Here is a 25,419-nt window from a genome sequence, read left to right as displayed (position 1 = left end):
GTTAAAAAAAATGCACTTGCAGGATTTTTCCCCCTCGTTTAGTGTTTGTTTTCCCATGTTTAACTTGGGTGACTTGATCCAAATGATGGATTTTAGAGCAAAAGCATCTTCTGGCCCTCATAAAGTTAAGAAATGGTGAAGTTCAGGAAAAGCATCCTGAAATGCCCCATTTATGTATGAGAAAGAGAGGGGTCTTGAGGGAAGCCACTTCATTACATGTTTATCAGTCAGTGAAAGAGTGAACAGAGAGTGTGATGAGAGAAGATAGTAGTTGATGACTTGTGGTTTACGGAGGAAGTGCTAGAAAGAGGAACAGTGTGACAGAATAAAAAAAGCTTTGCTGGAAAACCAATATGTAGGAAGAATCCTGATCAAACGGCCACAAAAGAAGAAAGATGGATGAGAACCCAGCTGTTCATCAGGTAAGGCTTTCAAGATGCACAATTGTTCCTTTTTAGACTTTTCCCAGTTGTGTTTTATATGACCATGATAGTCTCAGGAAATGATAGAAAAAGGTGGGCTGGGATTGGGGTTTGAACCAGAGAACTATAGTCACCCATTTAAGCACCACCATGGACTTGTAGTTTATTCTGTAGAGTTAGTGCCTAATATGAAGTTTTGACTTGAATCAGAAAGGTCTTCAGGCCAACTTACAGATGAATGGCGTGGTGTAAAGAATCCTAGTTCACTGTCCACCACCAATATGGCCTTGCGCAAGGTACTTTAACCTTTAACCTTTGCGATATAAGTTCATGATGCTGTTCTATTTCACGGCTCTGGAACACGTGATTTTGATTGGTCAATCGCAACATTAGTCTGAAAGATATTTCACACCGTCGTTGGCTCTCCTCACTCCTGAAATCGTTGTTCACTAAAACAAAGCGGATTGTTTTGAACGTGACTTCTACGTGAGATGTGTTTCTTATATCTACAATTGACATATTACAAAATGTATCTTTTCTTCCAGCAAAATCTTGACGAATTTTCGCGTGACGCGAAATAGCTTCGTCTCTTATGTAAACTGCCGCCATTTATGACACTTATCATTATCATTATACTGAAAAATACGAATAGAACTCAAGTTTTTGTATTGCTGTAATATTGTTGTAGATTTTGTCTTAATGCTTTGCCGATTGTTTTCATATTGAAATTGACTTAAAGCAAATATGTGGTCCTTCCCTTTTCACAATACTCATGTTAGTAATAACGTACCTAAATAAAAGCAAAAAAAAAAAAAAACATAGGCTACACACACACGAGTCTGGTTGGGGACTCTCCATAGATCTAATGGTTTTCATACTTTATACTGTATAAACTGTAAATTATCTCCTCTTACAAAACCCCTGTACCCATCACAGAAACCTTTAGCCTATGCATTTTCACATTTTCAAAAAAATAAATAAAAAACAAATTCTGTATGATTTAGCTTGTTTCCCCGTGGGGACCTTAGGTCTGCTGTGACACAAGTCCCATGAGTATGTGAACATTCAGGATGAGATCCCTACTGTGATAGAAAAACATGAACACATGAGTTTAATGATTATACAGGAAAGATTTAAAAAAAAAAAAAAAAAAAACTCAAATCAATATTTCATGTTAAAATAATCTAATTATTAGCTGTGGGCTAGTGTGCAGTACTCTTTTGAAGATAATTGTATTAATTTGTATTGTTCTTGAACATGACTTGTTCTCGTTGTGGTTGGATGTCAATGGATGCCAATGTAATTTCAATCCATAATAAAGTCTGAGTTATACATTCCAACTTTTCCTAAATATGCTTTTAAATTGACATTTCAACACGTTCATGAATATGTACCCACAGGAAATGGTCACAATGTCAGAGGAACAGCCTCGTTCTGATGAGCCAAATCCAGTGGGATGCAACAAGTACCGCAGGCACTTATTGGTTCTCTTTGCCTTCTCTCTCTTCGGAACTACGTTAGGTTTAGGCATCTATTCCCACCTGCAAAAGGAATCACAATGGAACTTAGGTATAAACCTAGCCCTCATTCTGGTATAGCTTTATTTAATTGGTAACAGTGGTTGTGATTTCTATCTCTTGTCTTTCAGCTGCTCCTTGCCTTTCTCCCGCCTGTCTAAAAACATCAGAGCATTTTACTGTTGCAATGGATCCATTTTCTCGCCCCTGTGACTACTTCCTATTTGCCTGTGGAGCAGGTGGATCTTCCACCAACGAAGAGAGACAGAGTATCACGGGGTCCTCCAATAAAGACAATGGAGAACTAGAAGTGAGGATGAGAAAAGAGGCAGATGTTCAAGGAGAAAGTGATGGGCGGCTAGATACATTTCCAGACAGACAGACCGCTTTACTGAAAGCCATTAAAGAAATACTAGGTGAGTGAAATTCCACTGTGTCTTTTGTACCTAAAACAGAACCGATGACATGGTCTCATTCATAGTGTCTTCAGTTTTCAATGTCTGCTTCTATCTGTCTATCTTCCTTCGAGCTAGACTTGGATCTATACATTGGTTATTGATTGTATGGAGGCTCTGTCATTTCAAAGGAAAATAAGAGTGATGACATTTTGATTAATTTGAAAATTAAAAACTGAACACAAAAAAAAATGCACAAATGACTGAATCAGTCAATATCAATAAGATACTAAGATACATTTTAGAAAATAAATAGGGTGAATTTCAATTTCTATCTATCATCTACCTATCCATTCATCCAATGTCATTGAATGAATGCATTACAATATGTTTCTATCATGTATTGTTAGTCGTATCGCTATCTCTGTCCAAGGCTTGACTTTTTTCAATTATCAGGCAAGACTCAACATTCAACTTTTGCCTTACAGTTTCCTTAGTCTCTTTGGTACATTTCTTGAATCATCCTTAACATTTCTAAACCATTAAGTTTCCATGTTTTAAACAATTTGTAAAGAAATTACCACTCAATAGATTACACGCAAAAGCATGTAAATACGTAAATATGCTAATGATCAAATCAATGCCATCAGAATGGCAAGTCCTTGTGTCAATGTTCACGAACAAGATGCTTAATAAGCCAGTGAACTTTGTCAGTATTTCCTGATTTAAACTATGGCTACAGTTTTGATGACAATGATTAAAAATAGACAATTGTTCTGTATGACATGTATCAGTTTAATTTCAGTTTAATTTCACTTTAAAATCAATTTAATTTTAGAAGTGCAGATTTATGCATACTGTACGTGGGATATTGATTGCAAGCGATTGGACATGATTCGCCATGTATACTATAACTGTTTGCCAACACATTGCAGTACAATATATTTGTACTGTACTGTACAAAATTGGCAAGTTTTAATTTCAGTTTAAAATCTATTTAATTTCAGTAGTAAAAAGTTGAGTTTAGAGATTGGACATGATTCACCATGTTTGCTTTTGTCAACACACTGCAGTACAATGTATTTGGGAGAACAGCAATATACAATGAGACAGGTAAAATGCCCCTTAGACAGAACTGCACTGTACATGCATCACTATGTTAAAGTACAGTCTTTCTACACCTACTTGCAATGCAGCTTGGAAAGAATATAAAGCCTCACACATTTCCCTTCAATGGTGAAGATTCACCTGAGATCAATTAATCAATTCAGGACACATTTACAAAAGAAATCAAAGAGAAAGGAATGGAAAATATGGTTTACAGATTTTGACAACCTTATAGCTTTTAATGTGACTGTGACTCCACTCCTGAAGGGTCACTGTCATGCAGAATTTAGCTCTAACCACCTCCAAAACTCCTGCCTGGTAGTTTCTAGTAATCCTGAAGACTAGTGCTGTGTTCGAATTTGAAATCTGCATTCCTCCACTCATATAGTCCACTCAAAGGAGTGGATGAAATCGAGTGAGTGAATTCAGACACTGAGCGCACCGGAAGGGCTCCCGCTTTTGCCGTTTGTGCTTGCTGTTTAATAATCATTTGAAATGTTGCAAACTGGCAGCTCCTGTAGTAATGAAAAGATTCATCTTGAACTCTTTCATGGAAGCTAGCATGTGTAAACCTTAAATAAACATAGTCATTTAAAAAGGAATGTATATCTGTATGATATTAGTCATATATTGGATCAGTGGTTTGGAAAGTGGATGGATGATTCAGCTGCGGTCGCAATGTTTTAGCGAGTTGCGGGAATGTATTCAATGCGCAGCTCTCACAGTGCAAATATGGGTATTGTCTAGCCATTGAATGTACATCAGTAGGACACTTGTTATTGCAGTGCATTGTAGGATTGAATGAGTGCGCTCAATAACGTCCACTATATGATTTTGGACCACTACAGATGGCTGTCCCCTGAAATAGTGAGGCTCCTATTTAAGAGTATGGGGGCAATATGAATCACACCACTGAGTTATGAATGAATGTCTAGTAGATCAGGGGTTCTCAAATCTGGCACCCGAGATCCACTTTCCTGCAGAGTTTAGCTCCAACCTTGATCAAACTTATCTGCCTGTATCTTTCTATTAATCCTGAAGAGCTTGATTAGCTGGTTCAGGTGTGTTTGTTTAGGGTTGGAGCTAAACTCTGCAGGAAAGTGGATCTCGGGTGCCAGATTTGAGAACCTCTGGTCTAGATGTTTTGGGGGCTAAGAATATTTGAACCCATATAATATATTTTGATCAACATGACATAATGTACCTACGAATTGGCCATTTCAATCTGTATGATCTCTGTTTGATCAGAGTCTCCTGAGGAGGAGGGTGTTTCTGTGAGTGCTGCAGAACAGAAAGCAAAGAAATTCTTCAAGACCTGCATGGATGCAGAATCTCAAGAGAAAGTGGGTTCAGAACCCTTCCTCACACTACTCCAGCAGGTATACACACTTTTTAGGATAAGAGAAAGTACAAAAAAAGAACACTTGTGTGGGTGTTGCATCATGTATTTTGCTTCAGTGTTCTTTGTTTTTTTATTTTCTGTGTGTGTGTGTGTGTGTGTGTGTGTGTGTGTGTGTGTGTGTGTGTGTGTGTGTGTGTGTGTGTGTGTGTGTGTGTGTGTGTGTGTGTGTGTGTGTGTGTGTGTGTGTGTGTGTGTGTGTGTGTGTGTGTGTGTGTGTGTGTGTGTGTGTGTGTGTGTGTGTGTGTAGTTAGGTGGCTGGGCAGTATCAGGTGGATGGAATCAGAACGATTTTAACACCACCCTTGCCCTGCTGATGAGCCAGTACTCCACATTTCCTTTCTTCAGTGTGTATGTAGGGCCAGACACTGGTGAAGAGAAAAATGCTTCCAATCAACACTACATACAGGTGAGGTGATCACTAATTTACTAATTTATTTTTTAGGACCCTTTTTGCAATGGTTAGGTCACTATTCTTCACACAGTGAGCAGAACAGCATTGATGTATGTGGGCTAAACTGTGGATAATTTACCAATGCTTTGGCATAAAATTAATTAACTGACTACATCTTTCAAATGATGTATTCTTTTCTCACTCAGACACAACCACCATGTATGTATGTATGTATCTACAGGCCAATTTGCATGTTTACCTACTCTAGGCATGCACAATCTTCATTTTTTGTCTGATTCCGATTGCCGATTTTGTTTTCTTCTTTGTTTTAAGCTAATTTATTTGTTGTTTATTTGCTCTATAATGGCCAAACTGACCTTAAATTAAAAACAGCATGAGAGGCCACCACTGAATTTAATCATGGCCCAAACAAGGACGATACACACAAAGATTGTTGTCGACTGTGTAATTTTAAGATTTAAAGCAAAAACAGAATGGTCTGACTTTAGATTTGTGAAATTCAAAAAGCAGCAGACTGTGTTAACGTCCTGTTTACAGACTTCATAATATTTTCACACAAATTACCTTTCGGGAAATGATTGAAAGTCTGGAATAGAATGACAAAATAAAATGAAAAACGAGTAGCCGATTCTGATTTATGGCTGGTCGACTGGTGCATCTCTAACATTCTTTTCGAAGCATTTCCTGAGGTGAAATTATAATGTTACTTTCTACATAAAAAAATTGTCATAATTTAAAAATAAATAGTTTATTTTCTACTTTGATCTTAACCCTCTAATTTGAACGCTCTGTTTTAAGGAGCATATCTGCGGTGAGACTTCAGTGAAAACGCCCACTGCTGTGATTGGATAAAATCTTTGCATATGAAATATAGTATGTGGAATTCTCTCAAGAAACTTTTACTACGTTTTTTAAGTTTTATGAATCGTGAAAAGTGTTGATTATAACATTATATTTAGATCTATTCCCGTGGCATGAAATGTTGCAGTGATGAGCATTGTAGCCGATGATATTCATGTCTGTTGAGTGCATGAATCAGGGGCGTAGCCATCTTTTCAGAAGTGAGAGGGACAGAAATGTCGTAATATCAATTTTTTTTGACCGATATATGTATGATATATATATAAATGCGCTGCATTTACTTAATTAAAAATGCAGTAAAAAACATAATATAGTGAAATATCATTCTGATGTAACTCATCTGTTCTCTATGTGAAAAATATATAGTAAAGTGTAATTTATTCCTGTGATCAAAGCTGAATTTATCATCATTACTCGTCTTCAGTGTCACATGATCCTTCACTAATCATTCTCATTTGAGGATTTCATAATCAAGAAACATTTATGATTATTATCAGTGTTGAAAACAGTTTGCTGCTCATGGTGCTGCTTAATTTTTTTAACCCATTTAAACATTTGTGGTCCACTTTTGGACTTTCTGTGAGAGCGCCCTCCTCATATTTAGATTCGAATAAAATGACAGGTCATGCATAGATAATTTTTTTGTCTCTGAATTTAAATCTTGATGTATTTACATTGGTTTCTATCTAAATACACTTCCCCATGACCTCAAGAAGTGCGCTATCAACCGAGGTTAGAGAAAGCTGTTTTTAGCGTCCCTGTTAACTTGCCCACCCTTGCGCTGGGAACGCCGGTTCGAATCCCGCTCGGAGCAGGTCGACTAGGATCGGGGAGACCCAGTAAAAGTGCGGGGGGATGAAAATACACTTTATTAAAAGTAATCTACGCCCATGGCATGAATGCAGTGATCTCTTCAGTTCAACTGGATGTTTTATAGTACAATGACCTCTTACATGTCAAACGGAAGGAAGTTTTGATTTCTTAATTCATGACCCCTTTAAACTTAAGTTCAAAACCTAACATAATACTAAACTGAAAAAGACATTTCTACACTAATAGCATATTGAAATATATTCCAAATATTTTTTTTTAATGAAATCAAGACAATTAGATGTAGCTGCTAAACACTTACACAGTTGTTAAGGCCATTACATATTCTACAAGAATATAGAAAAAGTTCTCACTCCAAGTGCTGGGAGAACAAAATTATGTCACATTGTTCTCGCAGCCCTGGTTTGGGAGTTCTCACAGCTTCTTCTGGACATATCATCTTGGCAGAACTTTTTTCTTGTGGGTGTCCGAGAACTATTATGTGATTGATCAGAAATTAAATGGGCGGGGTTATTGTGGAGAAACGGACATGTTCGGCACCTGCTTTTCTCGTGAAGTATGGAATGTCCTGACCAGAACAAATTTTGTTCTTGTTCTTGAGAAAACAAAAACATTTCTTTGTTCTTGTGGAGTATGTACCAAGCTTTAGTCTTTCAACTTCATTACCATCTATACAAAATAGGACAATTTAGGAATTTTAATTAAGTAATTCTTTTAGGAATTAATTTGTACTGTAGTGTAAAAATGGATCATGTAAAACATTTCATCCATCCATCCATCATCTTCCGCTTATCCGGGGTCGGGTCGCAGGGGCAGCAGTCTAATGCCGCCTTCACGTGCTATCGGAAATTTGATAATTCCCACTTCTGAAATCGTGATTACGAGCTTATCGAATTCAAATTTTGAAATGAGTGGGCGTTCAAGTGCAATTTTTACCAAGGAAACTCGCATGTTAATTCCGATAGCACGTGAAGGCAGCATATGCAGACACACATTGACTTCCCGCTTCCTAGACACTTCCTTCAGCTCTTCCCGGGGGAACACCTAGGCGATCCCAGGCCAGCTGGGAGACATAATAATCCCTCCAGGGTATCCTAGGTCTTCCCCGAGGTCTCCTCCCAGTGGGACGTGCCCCGAACACCTCCCTGGGAAGGCATCCAGGAGGCTACCACAGCACACTCCTTTCAATGTTGAGGAGCAACGGCCCTACTCTAAGCTCCTCCCGAGTGACGGAGCTTCTCACCCTATCTCTAAAGGAGCGCCCCCTTTCGGTCATCATGACACACAGCTCATGACCATCTGTGAGAGTAGGAACGTAGATCGACCGCTAAATCGAGAGCTTCGCCTTACAGCTCAGGTCCTCCTTCACTATGACAGACCGGTACATCGACTGCATTACTGAAGAAGTTGCACCGATCCGTCTGCCCGTCTTCCGTTTCATCCTTCCCTCACTCGTGAACAAGACCCAGAGATACTTGAACCTCTCCACTTGAAGCAGGAACTCTCCACCAACCTGAAACGGGCTAGCCACCCATTTCTGATGGTCTCGGTCTGAAGAGGCCAACACGAAAACATCATCGGCAAAAAGCAGAGACGAAATTGCGTGGTCCCCAAAATTGGACACTCTCCGGCCCCTGGCTGCGCCTAGAAATTCCGTCCATAAAAATCAGAATTTTTCGAACAGAACCGGTGACAGTTCTGAGCAATCCCTGCCAGAGTCCAACATGTCTGACTTATATCCGGCAGTGCGAACCAAGCTCTTGCTCCGGTCGTACAGGGACTATACAGGCCTAAGCAGTGAGAGGGACAGAAATGTCGTAAATTCCCTGGACCCCATACTCCCAGAGCACCCTCCACAGGATGCCACGAGGAACACAGTCAAATGCCTTCTCCAAATCCACAAAGCACATGTGGATTGGTTGGGCAAACTCCCACACTGTAAAAAATTATTTCGAAAAATAGTTACCTGGTTGCCTTAAAATTTTTAATTCATTGAAATTAAAATTTTGAGTTAATACAATGAACATTTTTGGAGATTCGACAACCTTTATTAAAATATTATTAAAAGATTTTGTAAGCATATTGGGTAATTGTGTGTGTTTTATTTCTGATGACGCAGTGAAATATGCCAAATAGTGCTATTTTCATGATTTATCACATTTTTTATGTGGTTCAGATACAAAAATATTTTGAGTTTCCATTTATTGAACACATTTCCTTCATTGTATCAACTCAAATTTTTAAGTTCAATAAACACAACATTTTAAGGCAACCAGGTTACTTACTTTTTTAAGTTAAACCAACAAAAACCAACAAATTTGTTTTACAGTGCATGAACCATGCACCCTGCACCCTGCACCCTGGAGAGAGTATTGAGCTGGTCCAGTGTTCCACGATAACATATTTCAGTGAATTTAAAACGTTTTGTTTTGTAAATAAATGTTTACGGATGAAAACACTGAATAATGCTTCCTTTTGTTAAAATTGTTTAGGTCATTGTTTTTTAATAAGTTTTAAGTATGTTTGTTGGGTGTCAACCTTTGCTAGTGTTATGGGACAGTGCATTGGTTTGAGATATGTATGAGTGTTTTTGTAGTTTTAGCACATTTTGGATGTGAAATGTACTGCTGTGCCAAGCAGAAAGTTGAGACTGTGTGAAAAACTGTGTGAAGAGTTTTGAAAAAGAGACCTAAGTATTAAGAAATGTGTGTAAAAAAAAAACTGCATGAGACTGCAAATGACTGCATGAAATGGTTTTGACAGGCACACTTCTCTTTCCTGTTTTTATGGATTTCATTCATTTAATTGCATATATTTTGACCATGATATTTTCATTCTAGTGAGCATTTTCTAAAATCGCTTTGGCACATTTTTAACATCTCTAAAAACTGTAAGCGCAAATGTCACGCCTGTTTGCTGGAACATCAGAACTCTTTTCCATGTCTGCATAATGCAGTTACTCACCCAACACATTTAATCCATGCTTCAAAACCTATAGTGTTTTGTCTGTAAATTGGCCAATGCCGCCAAAATAAAACATGTTCTTGTTGTGGCGTGAGCCACACTTGTCAAAATGTTTAGATGGGGGTTTTTTTCACCAGGAAAATATTTGCTATATAGAATTTTTGTTGTTGTTGTTGTTGTTGTTGTTTTTACTGCTTTCTATACTATACTAAAATGTCAGTTTTGGCTAGATGAATGTTCTTGTGGATCCGTATTTTAGATACTGACTTCAACAGTAGGTCAAATGTACTGGGAAAAGTCAATACTTTAGTACACAAAGAGAATTAACACTTTTATTTATACTGTAGAAATATTTTTGTCGAAATATGTTGCATGCAAACTAAAAATTCACTTGCTTGTTCGTTTTTACACACATTCTTATGTCTTCTCCTAATACCAAAACACATTCTTGCATATCTTCTGATTGCTCTACCACAACAAGCAACTGTGATTTTTATTTTTTTTTAGTTTAAATTTAACATTAAACACATTTCTACATAAAAGTACTGTATAAATTCAAATGTAATTACAAATGCTGCTTTTGAGGGCGGCAACGTTGCTCCATGGTTAAAAATGTCTGTTTACATTTCTATAGATTGATGAGCCTCATTTTCAATTCCCTATCGACTGGAATAGCAAGACACGTAAATCCAAAGCTAGTACCCGGGTAGGTGTTTTCTGTTCAGCTCAGTACCAGATTTTATACATATAGTGTTGCTAATGCTTCTGGGTTCTTTGGTATTTTGGTAACATCTCTATTGTTGTCTGTTTCTGTTCTTCTTTCTCAGTATTTGCGTCCATTCTATTTGTCCTGTGGTCAGTATTTGGCTCTTTTGGATGTTCCCTCCGGTGGAACCACACAGCACTGTGGTCTTTATATATCTCTGTCCACAACTCTCGCCGTGGCCACATCTCCTCTTCGCTACCGCCTGAGTCAGAAGTTGCTCTACCACAGAATTACCATCCAAGAGCTACAGGTCTGTGTGTTTGTGTGGAAATTGGATTTCCTGTCTGACTTTTGTATATAAATGGATCAATAACAAATAAGAGTGTTCACAAAAAAAAAAAAAAACTGTGTGAAAATGCAGTTACTCACCCAACACATTTAATTCATGCTTCAAAACCTATAGTGCTTTGTCTGTAAATTGGCCAATGCAAATATATATATATATATATATATATATATATATATATATATATATATATATATATATATATATATATATATATATATATATATATACTGTAAATAAAATAAAATAAGTTACATGGTTGCCTTAATTTTGAGTTCACTGAAATTACATTTTTTAGTTAAAACAATGAACATTTTTGAGAATTTTATTCAAATGAGATTTATTCAAATATTATTAAAATATTTTGTAAGCATGTTGGGTAATTATATAAATTGTATGTTTTATTCGTGATGACACAGTGAATCATGCCTAATTGTGCTATTTTCATATTTCTGTGGTTCAGATACCAAAATATTTCGAGTTTCTATTTATTAAACCAATTTCCTTCATTGTATCAACTATTTTTTTTATTTCAATAAAATCAAAATTCTAAGGCAACCAGGGCCCTCATTTATCAAGGGTCTGACGCACAGTTCTGTGCGTAGTGAGTGTGTAAGAACAGTTTCACGCAAAGTGTAGGATTTACCAACTTGTACTTATACGTAGAAATGTGTGTAAATATAAGAACACCTCTGAGCATGCTTACGAGGAGAATCTAGTGGTAGAACAGCGATAATACACATAAAACAGCATGTAAAGGGTTACTTCAGCAATTAACATATGGCTATGTATCAGTAGAAACCTGGGAGTATATTCGAAAGATCGTGCTAAATTTATTTGACACTAAATTTATATATATATATATATATATATATATATATATATATATATATATATATATATATATATATATATATATATATATATATATATATATATATATTATGCATTGTGTTTAAAATGACTATATATCTTTATCTATAGATTATTTATATAGATAGATAGATAGATAGAGATATAAATACAATACAATACAAATGTTGGATGCAATTATTTCCTTGGACCCAACCCACAGTTCCCTTACTGAAATCCTCAACAAGCCAAAATAAAATGGGGCTTGCATGCAATCGCCAGATTTCCTAACATAATTGGATCCACAGACTGCACTCACATCGCCATAAAAGCACCGTCATAAACCGACAAATTTAATTATGTAAATAGAAAAGTGTTTCATTCTGTTCTCTGCTAGACAAATAATCATTTGTGTTGCAAATTTGTTGTTGTTTGTTGTTGTTAAACGTCATTGTCATTGTCGTCAACGTCAAAATGGTTGACTCATTTTGTGTTTGTGAAGTTCCTCTTTTTGCCATAATTGCGGTGAGGGAAAAAAAAACAATCTCGTAATCATCACATAAAGGGATATGTTGTCACCATATATGGTTCATTGGAGGCGTTTCTGAATGTATATATATATGTGTGTATGTATGTGTGTATGTATGTGTGTATATATATATATATATATAAGCATTGATGAAATATATCCATCCATTTAAGTTCAGATCTATGCTAAAAAGGGGGTGGTGACAGTTAAGTAAACATATATATATATATTTAGTTTACTTGGTAACTGTAACTGGTAACTTGGTAACCACCCTCATTTTTTTAGCATCAATCTAAACTTAAATGGATGTATTTCATTAATGCTTTGAAATGCAGACTTAAGGTCGGACTCTTTTTGGAGAATACACTCAGCAGATTATTGCAGAAGTGAAAGCAATGTGTACTGAATATTTTCCAAAATAATTTGGAGCCTTAAATTGCTAGAAAATCAAAGCTATACATCTAACCAAGTTGTGTTCCAAACTTGAATTTGATATCCCAAAAACCTTCTAAAAGGATTTAAAGAGCCGTTTCCATAGTAATGTAATGCCCAATTTCATGAATTTTGAGTGTTTATGCTTTTGAATAATAGCTCATTTATGATGATTACTCTAATATGTCATGGGGGTAAAGCAATAAAAAAAAAAAATGTGTCCGACTACAATGACATTTAACAGGCTATGTGCCAATTAAGAAATGTTTTATTTGTATTCATATTTGTTTCATATGGTTTTGGAAAGACTTTTATTCCTTTTACAAGAAAAGCTTAAATTGAATAACTCATAATGCCATGTGATATAAATTTGCTTTACAACTTGAATACATCTAAGTCTTATTCTATTTCAAAAATGATGCTCATCATAGAAGATGTGTATTCAAGTTAAAGTGTGAATCAATTGAGTCAAACATCTATTTAATACATTAATAGATGTACTAAAATAAAAATGTCATTAACCCAAAATAATGTATGACTTGTGTTCTAAAGGAGCTGTTTTTCCTGTCCCTCACAGACTCTGGCTCCAGCTATTGATTGGCTTTCTTGTCTACAAGCCATATTTCAGCCTCTTCCTATCAGCCAATCAGATGTTGTGTTAGTCCACAATTTTCCGTACATAATCCACATGTCCCAGACAATCAGCCAATGGCAAGTCCAGCATGAGATGATGGGCACGTAAGTCACTTTTTTGGCTTGGTTTCTTAAAATTGGATCGATCTTGATAAATGATACAGATGTTTTGTTTTCTCCATATGTGCCTGTGTGTATAAATCTGCAGTGGCCCTCTTCACACATACATGATCTTCAGTCTTTTGCAAACACTCATACCTGCGCTGGACTCGAGGTTCTTCCAAACAATGAGAAACTATTCCATTGCGACTGGAGACACACAGGAGGTGGGTCGGCATTAAATTAATTCCCCACAAAGCCTATTTGTTTGAGGTGAAGCAGTCCAGATTGCATTATATATTTCATTCGCTTATACGGTCTGTGATTTTAGGAGATGCCACGGTGGTGGCGATGTGTTCAACAGACAGAGCGAGGATTTGACACCTTACTAAGTCATGCGATTAGAGAACGACATGCACAGAAAGAGGTGCATTTTGGTTTTGGACCTCATGAAAAAATAAAGGATTGATTATGCATAAATATGTATTTAAAAGAGCAATGACACAAGTGTTTTTCTCTTTCTGCCAGGCTGAAGAGTTGATTCATGATGTTTATTCATCCCTCAAGAAGAAACTAACTGATCTGAGCTGGAGGGACAACAAATCATCAGGCTTTATTTTGAACAAGGTAAAACCATATCCAAAAAAAACACATCCAATTTAAACTGCATATGGATTTTGTTCTGATAATCTTGTTTCTTTTTCAGATTAAAACTCTTAATCCAAGACTCTCCACTAAAACATGTAACCTCAATCATAAAGAACTCAACCATCTCTATGCAGAGGTAGATTCATTTGAAGATAAATACGTGATGTGTAAACAATCTGTGTAGTCTGATGAGTGGATGAAATATTCTTCATTACCTGTGTTTCTCTTCCTCTTTGCACTAGGTGGTTTTGAAAGAGGAGGATTTTTTCTCTAACTACCTGCAGATGCTGGTTCTGGAGCAGAAGAGCAGGAGCAGACTGCTCTCACACGGCACACGGACTGAAGGGTGAGTTTCTCATGTTAGCAATTTATTTTAAGGTTATGCATGTTTGAGCTTCCTCAAGAACCAATGAGGTTCATTCTCATGTGTTACGCATCACATTTGAGCTTCCTCAAGAACCAATGAGGTTCATTCTCATGTGTTACGCATCACATTTGAGCTTCCTCAAGAACCAATGAGGTTCATTCTCATGTGTTACGCATCACATTTGAGCTTCCACAAGAACCAATGAGGTTCATTCTCATGTGTTATGCATCACATTTGAGCTTCCACAAGAACCAATGAGGTTCATTCTCATGTGTTATGCATCACATTTGAGCTTCCACAAGAACCAATGAGGTTCATTCGAACCAATGAGGTTCATTCTCATGTGTTACGCATCACATTTGAGCTTCCACAAGAACCAATGAGGTTCATTCTCATGTGGTATGCTGCACGTTTTATCTTCCTCAAGAACCAATGAGGTTCATTCTCATGTGGTATGCTGCACGTTTTATCTTCCTCAAGAACCAATGAGGTTCATTCTCATGTGTTACGCATCACATTTGAGCTTCCTCAAGAACCAATGAGGTTCATTCTTGAGTGTTACGCAAAACATTTGAGCTTCCACAAGAATCTATGCGGCTCATTCCATTGTGTTACACTAGCTTCTACACAAATAGTGTTTACCTTCAAAAGACTCTAAATTAATTTGATCTGAATGTCAAATTTTAGTTCACATTAACTAAATCGCTAGCCTGACAAGCCAGACCCACATCAAGATGTTTGGTCTGGAAACTCACCATTGACAGGGCTCAATCCGAGGGGCGGGATAAACGGTTGTCTTTCAAACTCCCTCTGCACGCTATTGGATAACGCTACAACCAACCAGAGCAACGAAGGTGAAACAGAGCTTGTTGATAGATTAAACATTCGCCATATCCGGTCAGCAAAACTCCGAACACATCTTCCCTTTTAAAGGACGTTCTTTGTTCTTTTCTCAGACAAAAGCTTAACTCCAAGTCTTCCAGAGTCACGTTCAAAGCTGATTCGAAAGACCGCCGTTCGCCAGTGTCTGTCTTTTGCTAAAAGCACGCAAACGCAACTTGGCCGTCGTCATTATGGCCCCGCCCACCGACTCTATACACGATGTGATTGGCCCGGCAAGAGTTTGGCGTTTACAGCTCAGAAGGGTATTGAGAGTTGCTAGACGACACTCACGGGCAGATTAGATTTGCTGCCGCCAGGGTGCGTCTAGATTTCTAGGCTACTAAGTCGCTAATTGATTTCACATTAAGTTCACATTTAACCAAATGTACTTTTATGTTTGTATCCTTTTGTACTCGATTATCACTATTCTGATATTAAAGTTGTGATGTAACAGAACTACGTATTTTTTCCGTATTGTGCATACATACAAGGGAAACAGATTATCGAAAATGAAAAAAATGTAGGGCTAGGACCGATTTTAAGTCATCATCCATTTTACATTTCTGTCTTTCCTCTTCCTAGTTTGTCTATCACTCCATCCATCTCCGGTAATGACATCATCATCCCTGTTGGAATGTTTGTTTTGCCTTTCTTCCATTCCTCATATCCCAGGTATCTTATTACAACATAAACACAGAATACTTATTCAGTGGTAATAATATTAATGCATTCTGACAGACCATGGTATAAATGATTATATTCTCTAGGGCACTGAATTATGGTACACTGGGATCTCTGATGGCTAAAGATCTTCTCCACCTTCTGCTTCCTGATAGTAAGTCAGTGTGGATTTCCATATGAATATGCATGTGCGATGTGTTTTTGATTGTTTTTATTCCCCGCCTATGTTTCTCGTTGATCGCTAGTCCACACACAGGCCAATAATCCAGAGTCAGAGGGTATGTGCGTGTGGTCTCATTATCTGAGTGTGACCAAAGGTCCGGGACAGGCTGGCACATTTTCTCTTCCCCCTCCTAAACAGCAGGAGGTTTGGGTGCAGTACTCCGCTCTACAGGTGGCTCTGGAGGTAAGTTAACTCACTGTAGTCTAGGGGTTTACAATCTTTTAGGCCCCGTCCACACAGAGACGCGTTTAGCTGTATACGTATACATTTTGTACCGTATCAGCGTTTCGTCCACACGGATCCGGCGTTTTAGAAGCATGAATCCTATATTTTCTGGAACCGGGTCCCAAAGTGGGTAAATCTGAAAACGATCATCTTCCATTTTCGTGTGTACAGCGAATCCGTATATTTTCTGAAACGGTGATGTCATCACACTACGTCCAGCACGGTGAAAGAGTTAAGGGATTCAACTACGGGCACTGGGCAAGCGCACATCAATATCAATATAAAACACATCTATTAAGTAGCAAATGTATTTATTGTTATTTTATTGTGAGATTTTGCCTCACCTCCGACCACTGCTATACCCCTGCTAGCCACAACTCTTCTTCTCCGTTTTTAGTGTATTTCTGTGGCAGAATTACAGCGCCACACACTGGCCTGGCATGCAAACTACATCATTTTTAGTCAGTAATCTCGTGTGGACACAGATATTTCTTGAAACGAGGGGAAAAAAAAGATTGGATTGGGAAAGCGCTGGCTTCGTGTGGACGGGGCCTTAGACAATCTCTCCCCAAATATGATTACCCCATAATAACATTTAACAGGCATCTCATAGAGTTTCTTGTTCGAAGACCCATTTATTCTGTGCAGAATTTTTTTTATTTAGAATTTTTTTAGTTTCTATATCAGGGAACATTCTTTTTAGGAACTTTGGCTAACGTTCTGGCAAGGTTCTCTCAAATGTATGAATAAAAGTCCAGTAACGGAAATAGAACTTTTGCTTAAATTCAGCTGTTCTTTAATAATGTTCTAAGAAAATGTAAGCACAAAAATGTTATTTCATTCATAAAAGGTTTTAGTAAAATGTCTTAGTTGGACATTCACAGTGCTCAAAAGTGGGCGGTACTCACCGGTAAGCATGCCTGCACTTTCTCTTGCCTACCGCTAATTCACACTTTTATAACGGATCAATTTCTGTGCAATATGACTGTGACTGAAGCCCAATTGTTCAATTTAGTGGCACGCGAATCACTGTAGGTGCGTTCAAGCGCGCTCCAAAAGTGTTAAGATTTGCACGAGCCGTTCCCTCTTGACAATGATGATAAAATGTGCGACCCATTTGAATTCTGTTGAGAATGTAGTAAAACAAGCTTTTTAAACTCATGATGACCACGTTTACTAGAATGTATCACATTCTATTGTATTTATTGTGGTAAATGTTGACTAGTTGTAGAATTTATAATACAGTAGATAATCAGTAATGGGAATAGATTGTTCACTAAAGATGTATCTTACACCTGTGGCATGTTGTAGCTATAGTTTCTAACTGTGTTCATGTTTTTCATAACAAATGCTATAGATTAAAAAAAGAAAGAAAAAAGTGAACATTGGCCTGGATGTAGTGAGGAGCTGTCAATGGTCTTCTTTGTAAATAAACCTTTAATGTGACAAATGCTGTAGTTAAACAATTACAAGAATAATATATTAGTTTTAAGGCTGAGTACAAGTTACAAAGAGCTTTTAAATTTTGACCTTCTTAAATTATTGACTAAACGAAACAATCCTCCATAACCAAGCCCCGCCCCCTTTAGTAAGTAACGTTAAAAAGTAACGTTTATAATGTCTGCAAAATTCTAAAATGGAATGTTTCTTTAATGTTCATGAATTTAAAACAAAAAATAAGGGTTTAAAACTATAAAAAATACTGGACTTCAGATTACGTTATCATAACGTCATAGACGTTATCATAACATGTTATGATATGTTATGACGTCATGTTATCATAACAATCAGAATGTTAGAAAAACTAAATAAGGGTTTTAAGTTCTATGTTGTTTTTCTTCTCATTATAGTACTTTAGTGTTAGATTTATTATTTATTAATTTATTTTAATCTAATTTGTATTTATTTAAATCTTTTTTTTTTTTTTTTTTTTTTAAACGTACTGTTAAGTAAGCTTACTGTTACTGTTTGAAAACCTCTGCTGTAGTCTACAACAATACTCTTTTTACTGTTTTTTAGAAATTAACCCAATATTTGTCTTCCTTTCAAAATGTGTATATTCCACATTTGTTCCTTACAGGCTTATAAGATGAGTTTCACAAGGCATCCAACGGACTCATCTCTATCAGGCCTCTCTTACATTCACCTGTTCCTCTCATCCTTTACTAAGGTACAGAGAACATCTCAAAGAGAATTACATAGGCACTCAAGCATGTGTGCTAATCGAACATTCAAATCAAATGTTACAGGTAACGTGTGATGCTGACTCCTTCCGTGAGTTCATGCCCTTTGAACCTTCCTTCCTGGTGACAGTCCTGTGTTCAAACTCGGGCTTCTGCCCCAAACCGTTGACCTGCCTGAATAAATCTCAGAGTTCTCCTCACGAGACGTGTCAGAGTCGAACGCTGCGCTGAATCTGGGCGGAACACATCTCCCCTGAGACTTTTTGGAGCTGGTTTGGGACTATTGAACCATTGGAGCTGCTTAATGTTTAGTAAAATAGGAGAAAGTCATTCCAGAGATCATTAGCCTTTTTATATTCACTGGATAAGTAATGGGTTTAGAAATGTCACATATACATTTAGGCAATATTATCACATTTGATAAGTGATGTACAGTATGATGAACAGTTAAAAGCTGCTTGGTGGATATGATCTCTCACAATGCATTGAAAATATATACTATGCTTTTACAGAATTTTGAGGGAAATGTTGTAGATTCATGCAAAATAATATATTATGGAAGAGAGGAAATCTCATGCAGTTATATAACACCTATGGCAGTATTTCCTAGTTTGTTTACAAAGTTACACTGGTTTAATTTGTGGTAACTGTGGTCTTATTATATAAATACCAACGTTAAACTGGTTACTAGAATTAAGTTACGTTTTTGGAAGGTAGGAGGGCATTTCACCTTGTAAAAGCAATTTTAACAGAGAATGTAACTCATTAACAGAGGCGGATACAAGTGAAATATTTTTACTTTCTACTCAAATATATTGTTCAACTATTTGTACTTTATCAGTGTTCTTCTTTGGGAAACTTTTACTTCACTACATTCCAAATCATAATATTGTATTTTTTACTGCACTACGTTTCATATTAAATATAATTGAATACTTAATTACATTAAAAATATAGTAAAAGTAATTCAGTGTTTCACTTGTGTGCAAGAAGGAAAGTACTACATTGTTAATGCAATTAAGGATTAAAGGTGATCTATATATATAAAACAGTCCAGTAAAAAGTATGACATCACACTTTGGAATGTAGTGACGTAAAAGTTTTCCAAAGAAAAACAATAATAGTATATGCAAAATTGTATATGGATGAACATAATAGCCAAATTGAACAATATGTGTAGAAAGTAAAAAAAAAAAAAAAAAAAAAAAAAACTTGACCACTGTCTGCCTCTGCTCATTTGATTAATTGTACTCTATTCTCTTTAGTGTAAATAGAGTTTGAGGTCTGAAGTCTGAATGTATCATAAATATCTCATATTTGAAAGAAACGTTGAAGTGTGTGTTGCATCATGTGTTCTTTTTCTGGTGTAGCCATCATGAAAGTTCAGGCATTGGTTTGATTATAACAGTAGCAAAAAATCGTGTAATGGTATTTAATAGTGTATTATTGTTTTCATAATATAATGTAATTTATTAGGTGTCCAGGTGTAGCATTTTACTACAGGAGCCTACATGTTTTATTAGGCAGAGTGAGTGTCATCAGCGTGCGCCGCTCTGAACAAACGTGTTGTTGTGACGTACATTTGATTTGTCGTAGTTCTGTGTCAACATGGCTGCACGCGCTGGAGACAAGCGTGGTCTGGAGCATTTAGATGAATATGAACCTAAACAGGCAAAACAGCAAAGAAGTCTGCACGATCAGATGACGGAAAAGCGTCTTGTTATTGTGTTAGAAGGAGCGACACTTGAAACCGTAAAGGTAAAAGACCACGAGGCTCAGTAAAGACAGAAACTTTAATGTTGGATCAGGTGGTGTTCACTCGATTGACACCAGAGCATTATTAATAACATTTCTCATAACCGTATGTTTCAGCATTTGCGTTACATAGGGGCGTGTTTATGTGCAGGTTGGGAAGACATTTGAGTTGCTGAACTGTGATCAGCATAAGAGTATTATTATGAAGAATGGAAGAGACCCTGGGAAGATTCGCCCTGATATCACACATCAGGTAAAAATCCCATCTAACATTAAGTGTTTGAAATGCGCGTTAATCTACTTAGCTTTCAACCTCTAAACAATGGTAATATTAACCCTCATAATGCACTGGGGTTAGTTTTTACAGATTTTGTAGAGATGCATACAAATTGTATAGTTTTAGTAAAGCATGGTTTTAAAAGTAATTTAAGATATTTGACAAATCTTTTGTTGTGGGCCAGTTGATTTGACATCAACTGAGGCTTTACAAGCGATGTCAGTTCTGCAGACTTTTTTTTTTTTTTTACACATCTATTTCGTTTTTGTCTCAAAGTATATTTATTCCTCTTTTCCATTCCTCTTCCTACATTTTTGGGGGCTCAACTGTGTTGTTAACATCAAATTTTCAATACTGTTAATTCTCATATTATATGTTTTTGTAAATTGAATATGTATTAATTTGTATATGGATAAAATGTTTTTGCTTTTCTGTAGTTAATGTAAAATTTTAAATTTTAAATATGTAGTAATTTAAGTAGGTAATGTCATGCTAAGTCAAAACACAAAACAATGACTTGCCTGATTTATTGATCAGGTTTTAGTTGGAAAATACAAAGTTACGACTGTTTTTATTGCTTCCATTCCACTGGGTCCAAATGGCATGCAGTTTATGAATGCATTATGAAGTTTAAATGAAATCAAGAAAACCAGTCATGTTCTGCTGATTTTGACAAAGAGATTTTTTTTAATTTGTCCCACATCTGTACTCTGAATGTTACTTCTGCTTTCCCACAGTGCCTGCTGATGTTACTGGACAGTCCTTTGAATAGAGCTGGTTTGCTGCAAGTGTACATTCACACAGAGAAGAATGTTTTGATCGAGATTAACCCACAGACAAGAATTCCTCGCACCTTTGCACGATTTTGTGGACTCATGGGTAAATTCAAATAGAGGCGCCATTTGCATATTGACTCTAATGTTGTTGCTATTGTATTGTAATGGGTTACACTATTTCAAGGTGATGTTACAATGTAACCACATATTAGCATGGAAGGCTATACTTTTTTTAAATTGTTACAGTGTTTTTAATTGTTACAATTGTTGCCATTGTTACAGTGTAACTATACATTTAAGTACTGAGCAATATTAAGTAACTACTATAGGGTTAGGGTAGGATTACAGGTTGGTTGAGGGTTAGTTGCATGTAATTATGCATAATTTACTGTTATTACTATGGTAATACATGTAATATAAAGTTACTGCACTGAATAATATTAATTAACTACATGTAGTTAATTTAGGGTTTAGTTTAGGGTTAGTTTGAATTGTTTTAGGATTTAAAGAAAGGATTTAAGGGCATTTTAAAAAAGGGAATAAAAAAATCAAGGTAAAAGTAGTTCTAGGTCTAATTGTAGTTTTGAAGTGATCAATTTAAAAATTTTGCATGTCCAATTTTTGGGAGGGACATGTCACCCTCACTGTGTTGGTGGATGTTATACAATCCTTAGCAAAAAGTTGCTAAATATTTAGTTTTTTTTAATGGTCTTAACTATTTAAGTCGCATATCACTGGTCAGGAAATGATATGAATTGCAAAAATACTGAAATTAAAGTAATATAGCAGAGCCTTCCCCAACTTGCGGACAGCTTTTTATAGGAAGAAGAGTCAGTTGTTCATGAGTTGACAAATGTCTCTCAGTTTATTTGAGGTTAATGTGAGACCAAATATTCACTATAGGGTTCAAACCTGGACTCTGAACACGCCAAACCATGAACCTGATGGACTTGTTCTCGAGCCACTTCTTGCTTGTCTTTAAAATTCAGACAGGAGCATTGCCGTCTTGAAAAATAACACTGGATCATTCCTCTTTAGATAACAACCTTTATTTGTGGGCAGCAAGCCTGAACTCCAACGCATTAAATGACTTCACAGTGAAATATCTCCCCAATATCAGCAGCTAAAGAGGCTCCGTACACAATGACACCTCTTCCTCCATGCTATACTGTGGTCGAGATGCATTCATTATTATATTTCTCAGCAGAATATTGAAGACACTAGTCTGAAGCATCACCATGCAACTCAAGTTTCATTGAGATTCATCACTCCACACACAACTTCCCATATTTTGCCAAAAACTTAATTCTGTCTTTTGATGTTTGTGCTTACATTATGGTAATGTACCAATAATTGGTGGTTAAGGCAATGAAAAGCTTGGTGTTTAACCCCTTTTTTTGCCCAGGAGTGGACCTAATTTACTATTATTACCATAGTACACGTGACTTGTAACTAGACATTAAAATAGTGTTAAATTATAATGCAACAATATCTGTAATGCTATATGTTGGATTCTGAGTAAATTTAGCTTCCTACGATTTGTCATCCTATAGTTCAGCTCCTGCACAAGATGAGTGTGAGAGCAGCAGACGGCCCTCAGCGTTTGTTGAGGCTCATTAAAAATCCAGTGTCGGACCACCTGCCACCCGGTTGCCCCCGATTTTCCACATCATTCAAAGCAGATGCTGTATGTCCCAGAACTATCGTCCCTAAAGACGGACCTGCCGCTATTGTCATTGGAGCATTTGCACATGGAACTGTGAGTCTAAAATATACTCTGCATAGAAAATTTCATAAACATGAATTCAAGTAAATCACTTTGCAAGTAAATCGGTGTACTAAACTCTTTGTCCATGCCGGTGTAGGTGAATGCCGACTACACAGAGAAGACCGTGTCCATCAGTAACTACCCTTTATCTGCAGCTCTGACCTGTGCCAAGATGTGTTCAGCGTTTGAGGAGGTCTGGGGAGTGTTATGATGAAACCAAACTCATATGAACTGTCATGTCTCTGCCTGAAAGGAACAGACCTTTGGACTATGTTCTGTGTGTTTCATCCCTTTGAGCAAAAATTGGTGTGAGACCATATCACACAGTAATTATAACACACTGAAGCAAACAGTTATACTCTTTAAAACATGGGGTATTAAACCTTAATGTCTTTTTGATAGGTTTTCACATTTCATAAATCCAGGTTTGCATTTAAATATATTCCTGATATGTAAAACAACACTTACCTTTTTCTACTTGCAATAAAAAATTAGCTGGCTTTATTCAGCACAATTGAGAGATGTGTCAAGTTCTTTTTTAAAACAACGTTCCCCAGCTTTATCCTATGAGTCTAGACGGCTTCACAGTCTAGTCTCTCCTGTTTTCAGTCTCTGGTCCCTTTATCCCCAACTTTGCTATAGATGTTACTTAAACATTATTTCGCTCTAGGCTTGATGTTGGTTTTCCCTACTTGTTTGTCCTTTATTTCTACAATTGGCACCTTTTCTAACAGTTCTCGCAGGCTCCCTCAGTTGTTTTTTTTCCATTTCGGGTTTCAGTGCATTTGAACGTTTGAGTTCCTGCCTCAGATGTATGTTAGCCATCTGTTGGTTTTGGGAACAAAATATTTTTTTGGACCAATCTATACAGACGGGTGATAAATTGATGGATAGACATACATATTATAGATGGGTTGATGGACGATAGATAGATAGAAATTATTTAGGACGCCAATAGGACCGACATCAATAATGGACTACAAAATACAAAACTTTTATTAACCAGAAAGCTTATATTACAGAATGCACATTGTTAGAAACCAATCAGTCTTTTAGGAGCCATCGTCCCCTTGTACAGCCGCCAGTGCAGAAGAGCCGCTGGCATTCATCGTCGTCTCGGTGGAGTTCTCCAGAAGCGCGGCTCCTGCCTCAGTCTCCGTCTCCTCCAGTTCATCCGCTGATTCGTCGCTCATCTCCGGATCATCGCAATCTTTAGATTCGTCCAGCGCCGACTTCTCCGTGTCTATCGGGTCCAGGTAATGACAAACTGCGCTCTTCCGACCGAACGACTCTTCATCGTGGAGAGCCAGCACCTCTATGCGGTTAGAGACGGGCTCGTCCTCCTTCCTCTCGGACAGAAACGTCCGCTGCAGCATCAGTTTCTTCATTGTGTGACATTTGTATTTAAGGGCTGGATCAGAGTCTGCACCATCCTCTTCAAAAATCACACATGTCCCGATGGCGTCCTCGTATTCACCAGCGAACAGATACCGACCCACCTGCATCATGGGCTGCTCGCTGTCAATGTCCACTATCTTACAGGTGCTCTGCCGACTGGAGAGTAAATCAGAGCTGATCATTCCAGACAGTTCCGCCACAACCATCTGTTCCTCCTCCTCCCATTCGTCCTCCATGGCAGTGGATGAAGAGGCAGTTGTATTTATGCAGCACTTGAGTTAAGTCTCCGAGAACTTCAAGTAGGGATATTCCTTCGTAGAATGTGCGCGACGGAAGTAGTCATCGAGTGTGATTCATTTAGGCGAATCGATTCTTTCGAACTAGTCGGTTTAAAGATCCGGTTTAAAAACATTTCATATTTTACGTCGCCATACACTCGCTACTGGTTGCTATGCCAGGTTTATTTATTATTATTATTATTTTTTTTTTTAAAGTAATTCCATGTGCCCCAGTTCCGTTTGTTGCAACCATAATTTAGCGTGGGCATATAGAACGTAAATAATTTAATTTACCAGTACTTTTATTCTTCTGTCTAGACATGTTTTTGCATATTTAAAGAAGTAAAATGCTTTTTATTAAAACTGTGTGTGTGTGTGTGTGTGTGTGTGTGTGTGTGTGTGTGTGTGTGTGTGTGTGTGTGTGTTTTCGGTCGTTCATTTTATTCCTCT

At 37.1% G+C, this 25,419-nt stretch overlaps 3 protein-coding genes across 4 annotated transcripts; 2 read left to right on the top strand and 1 right to left on the bottom strand.

The window, feature by feature from the left end:
* Nucleotides 1–95: 95 nt before the first annotated feature.
* Nucleotides 96–19,745, top strand: kel (Kell metallo-endopeptidase (Kell blood group)). 2 transcript variants are annotated; one of them, XM_067449112.1, is made up of 18 exons: nt 96–422; nt 1,823–1,991; nt 2,071–2,355; nt 4,690–4,820; nt 5,091–5,249; nt 10,546–10,617; nt 10,739–10,927; nt 13,354–13,514; nt 13,618–13,735; nt 13,840–13,935; nt 14,037–14,135; nt 14,215–14,292; nt 14,399–14,502; nt 15,988–16,077; nt 16,173–16,240; nt 16,332–16,492; nt 18,615–18,704; nt 18,784–19,745. In XM_067449112.1, exons 1-18 carry the CDS (start codon nt 396–398, stop codon nt 18,946–18,948), a joined length of 2,262 nt encoding a protein of 753 aa, XP_067305213.1. In that variant the 5' UTR covers nt 96–395; the 3' UTR covers nt 18,949–19,745. The 2 variants fall into 2 exon arrangements, with proteins under 2 accessions (XP_067305213.1, XP_067305214.1); XM_067449113.1 differs by lacking the exon at nt 96–422 and adding an exon at nt 828–908.
* Nucleotides 19,746–20,236: 491 nt separating this feature from the next.
* emg1 (EMG1 N1-specific pseudouridine methyltransferase) lies at nt 20,237–23,805 on the top strand. Its single transcript, XM_067449114.1, has 5 exons — nt 20,237–20,475; nt 20,624–20,725; nt 21,487–21,628; nt 23,079–23,284; nt 23,391–23,805. The coding sequence occupies exons 1-5, from the start codon at nt 20,326–20,328 to the stop codon at nt 23,502–23,504; spliced, it is 714 nt and encodes a 237-aa protein (XP_067305215.1). The 5' UTR covers nt 20,237–20,325; the 3' UTR covers nt 23,505–23,805.
* A 461-nt stretch (nt 23,806–24,266) lies between these two features.
* Nucleotides 24,267–25,340, bottom strand: gtf3c6 (general transcription factor IIIC, polypeptide 6, alpha). Its single transcript, XM_067449111.1, has one exon. It carries the CDS (start codon nt 24,925–24,927, stop codon nt 24,346–24,348), a length of 582 nt encoding a protein of 193 aa, XP_067305212.1. The 5' UTR covers nt 24,928–25,340; the 3' UTR covers nt 24,267–24,345.
* Between the last annotated feature and the right edge of the window lie 79 nt (nt 25,341–25,419).

This window comes from Pseudorasbora parva, chromosome 7 (genome assembly GCF_024679245.1).
Source record: "Pseudorasbora parva isolate DD20220531a chromosome 7, ASM2467924v1, whole genome shotgun sequence".
In the NCBI taxonomy this organism is placed as follows: domain Eukaryota; kingdom Metazoa; phylum Chordata; class Actinopteri; order Cypriniformes; family Gobionidae; genus Pseudorasbora; species Pseudorasbora parva.
Note: the sequence above shows the minus strand (reverse complement) of the source record. Positions and strands in the feature narration are given on the sequence as shown.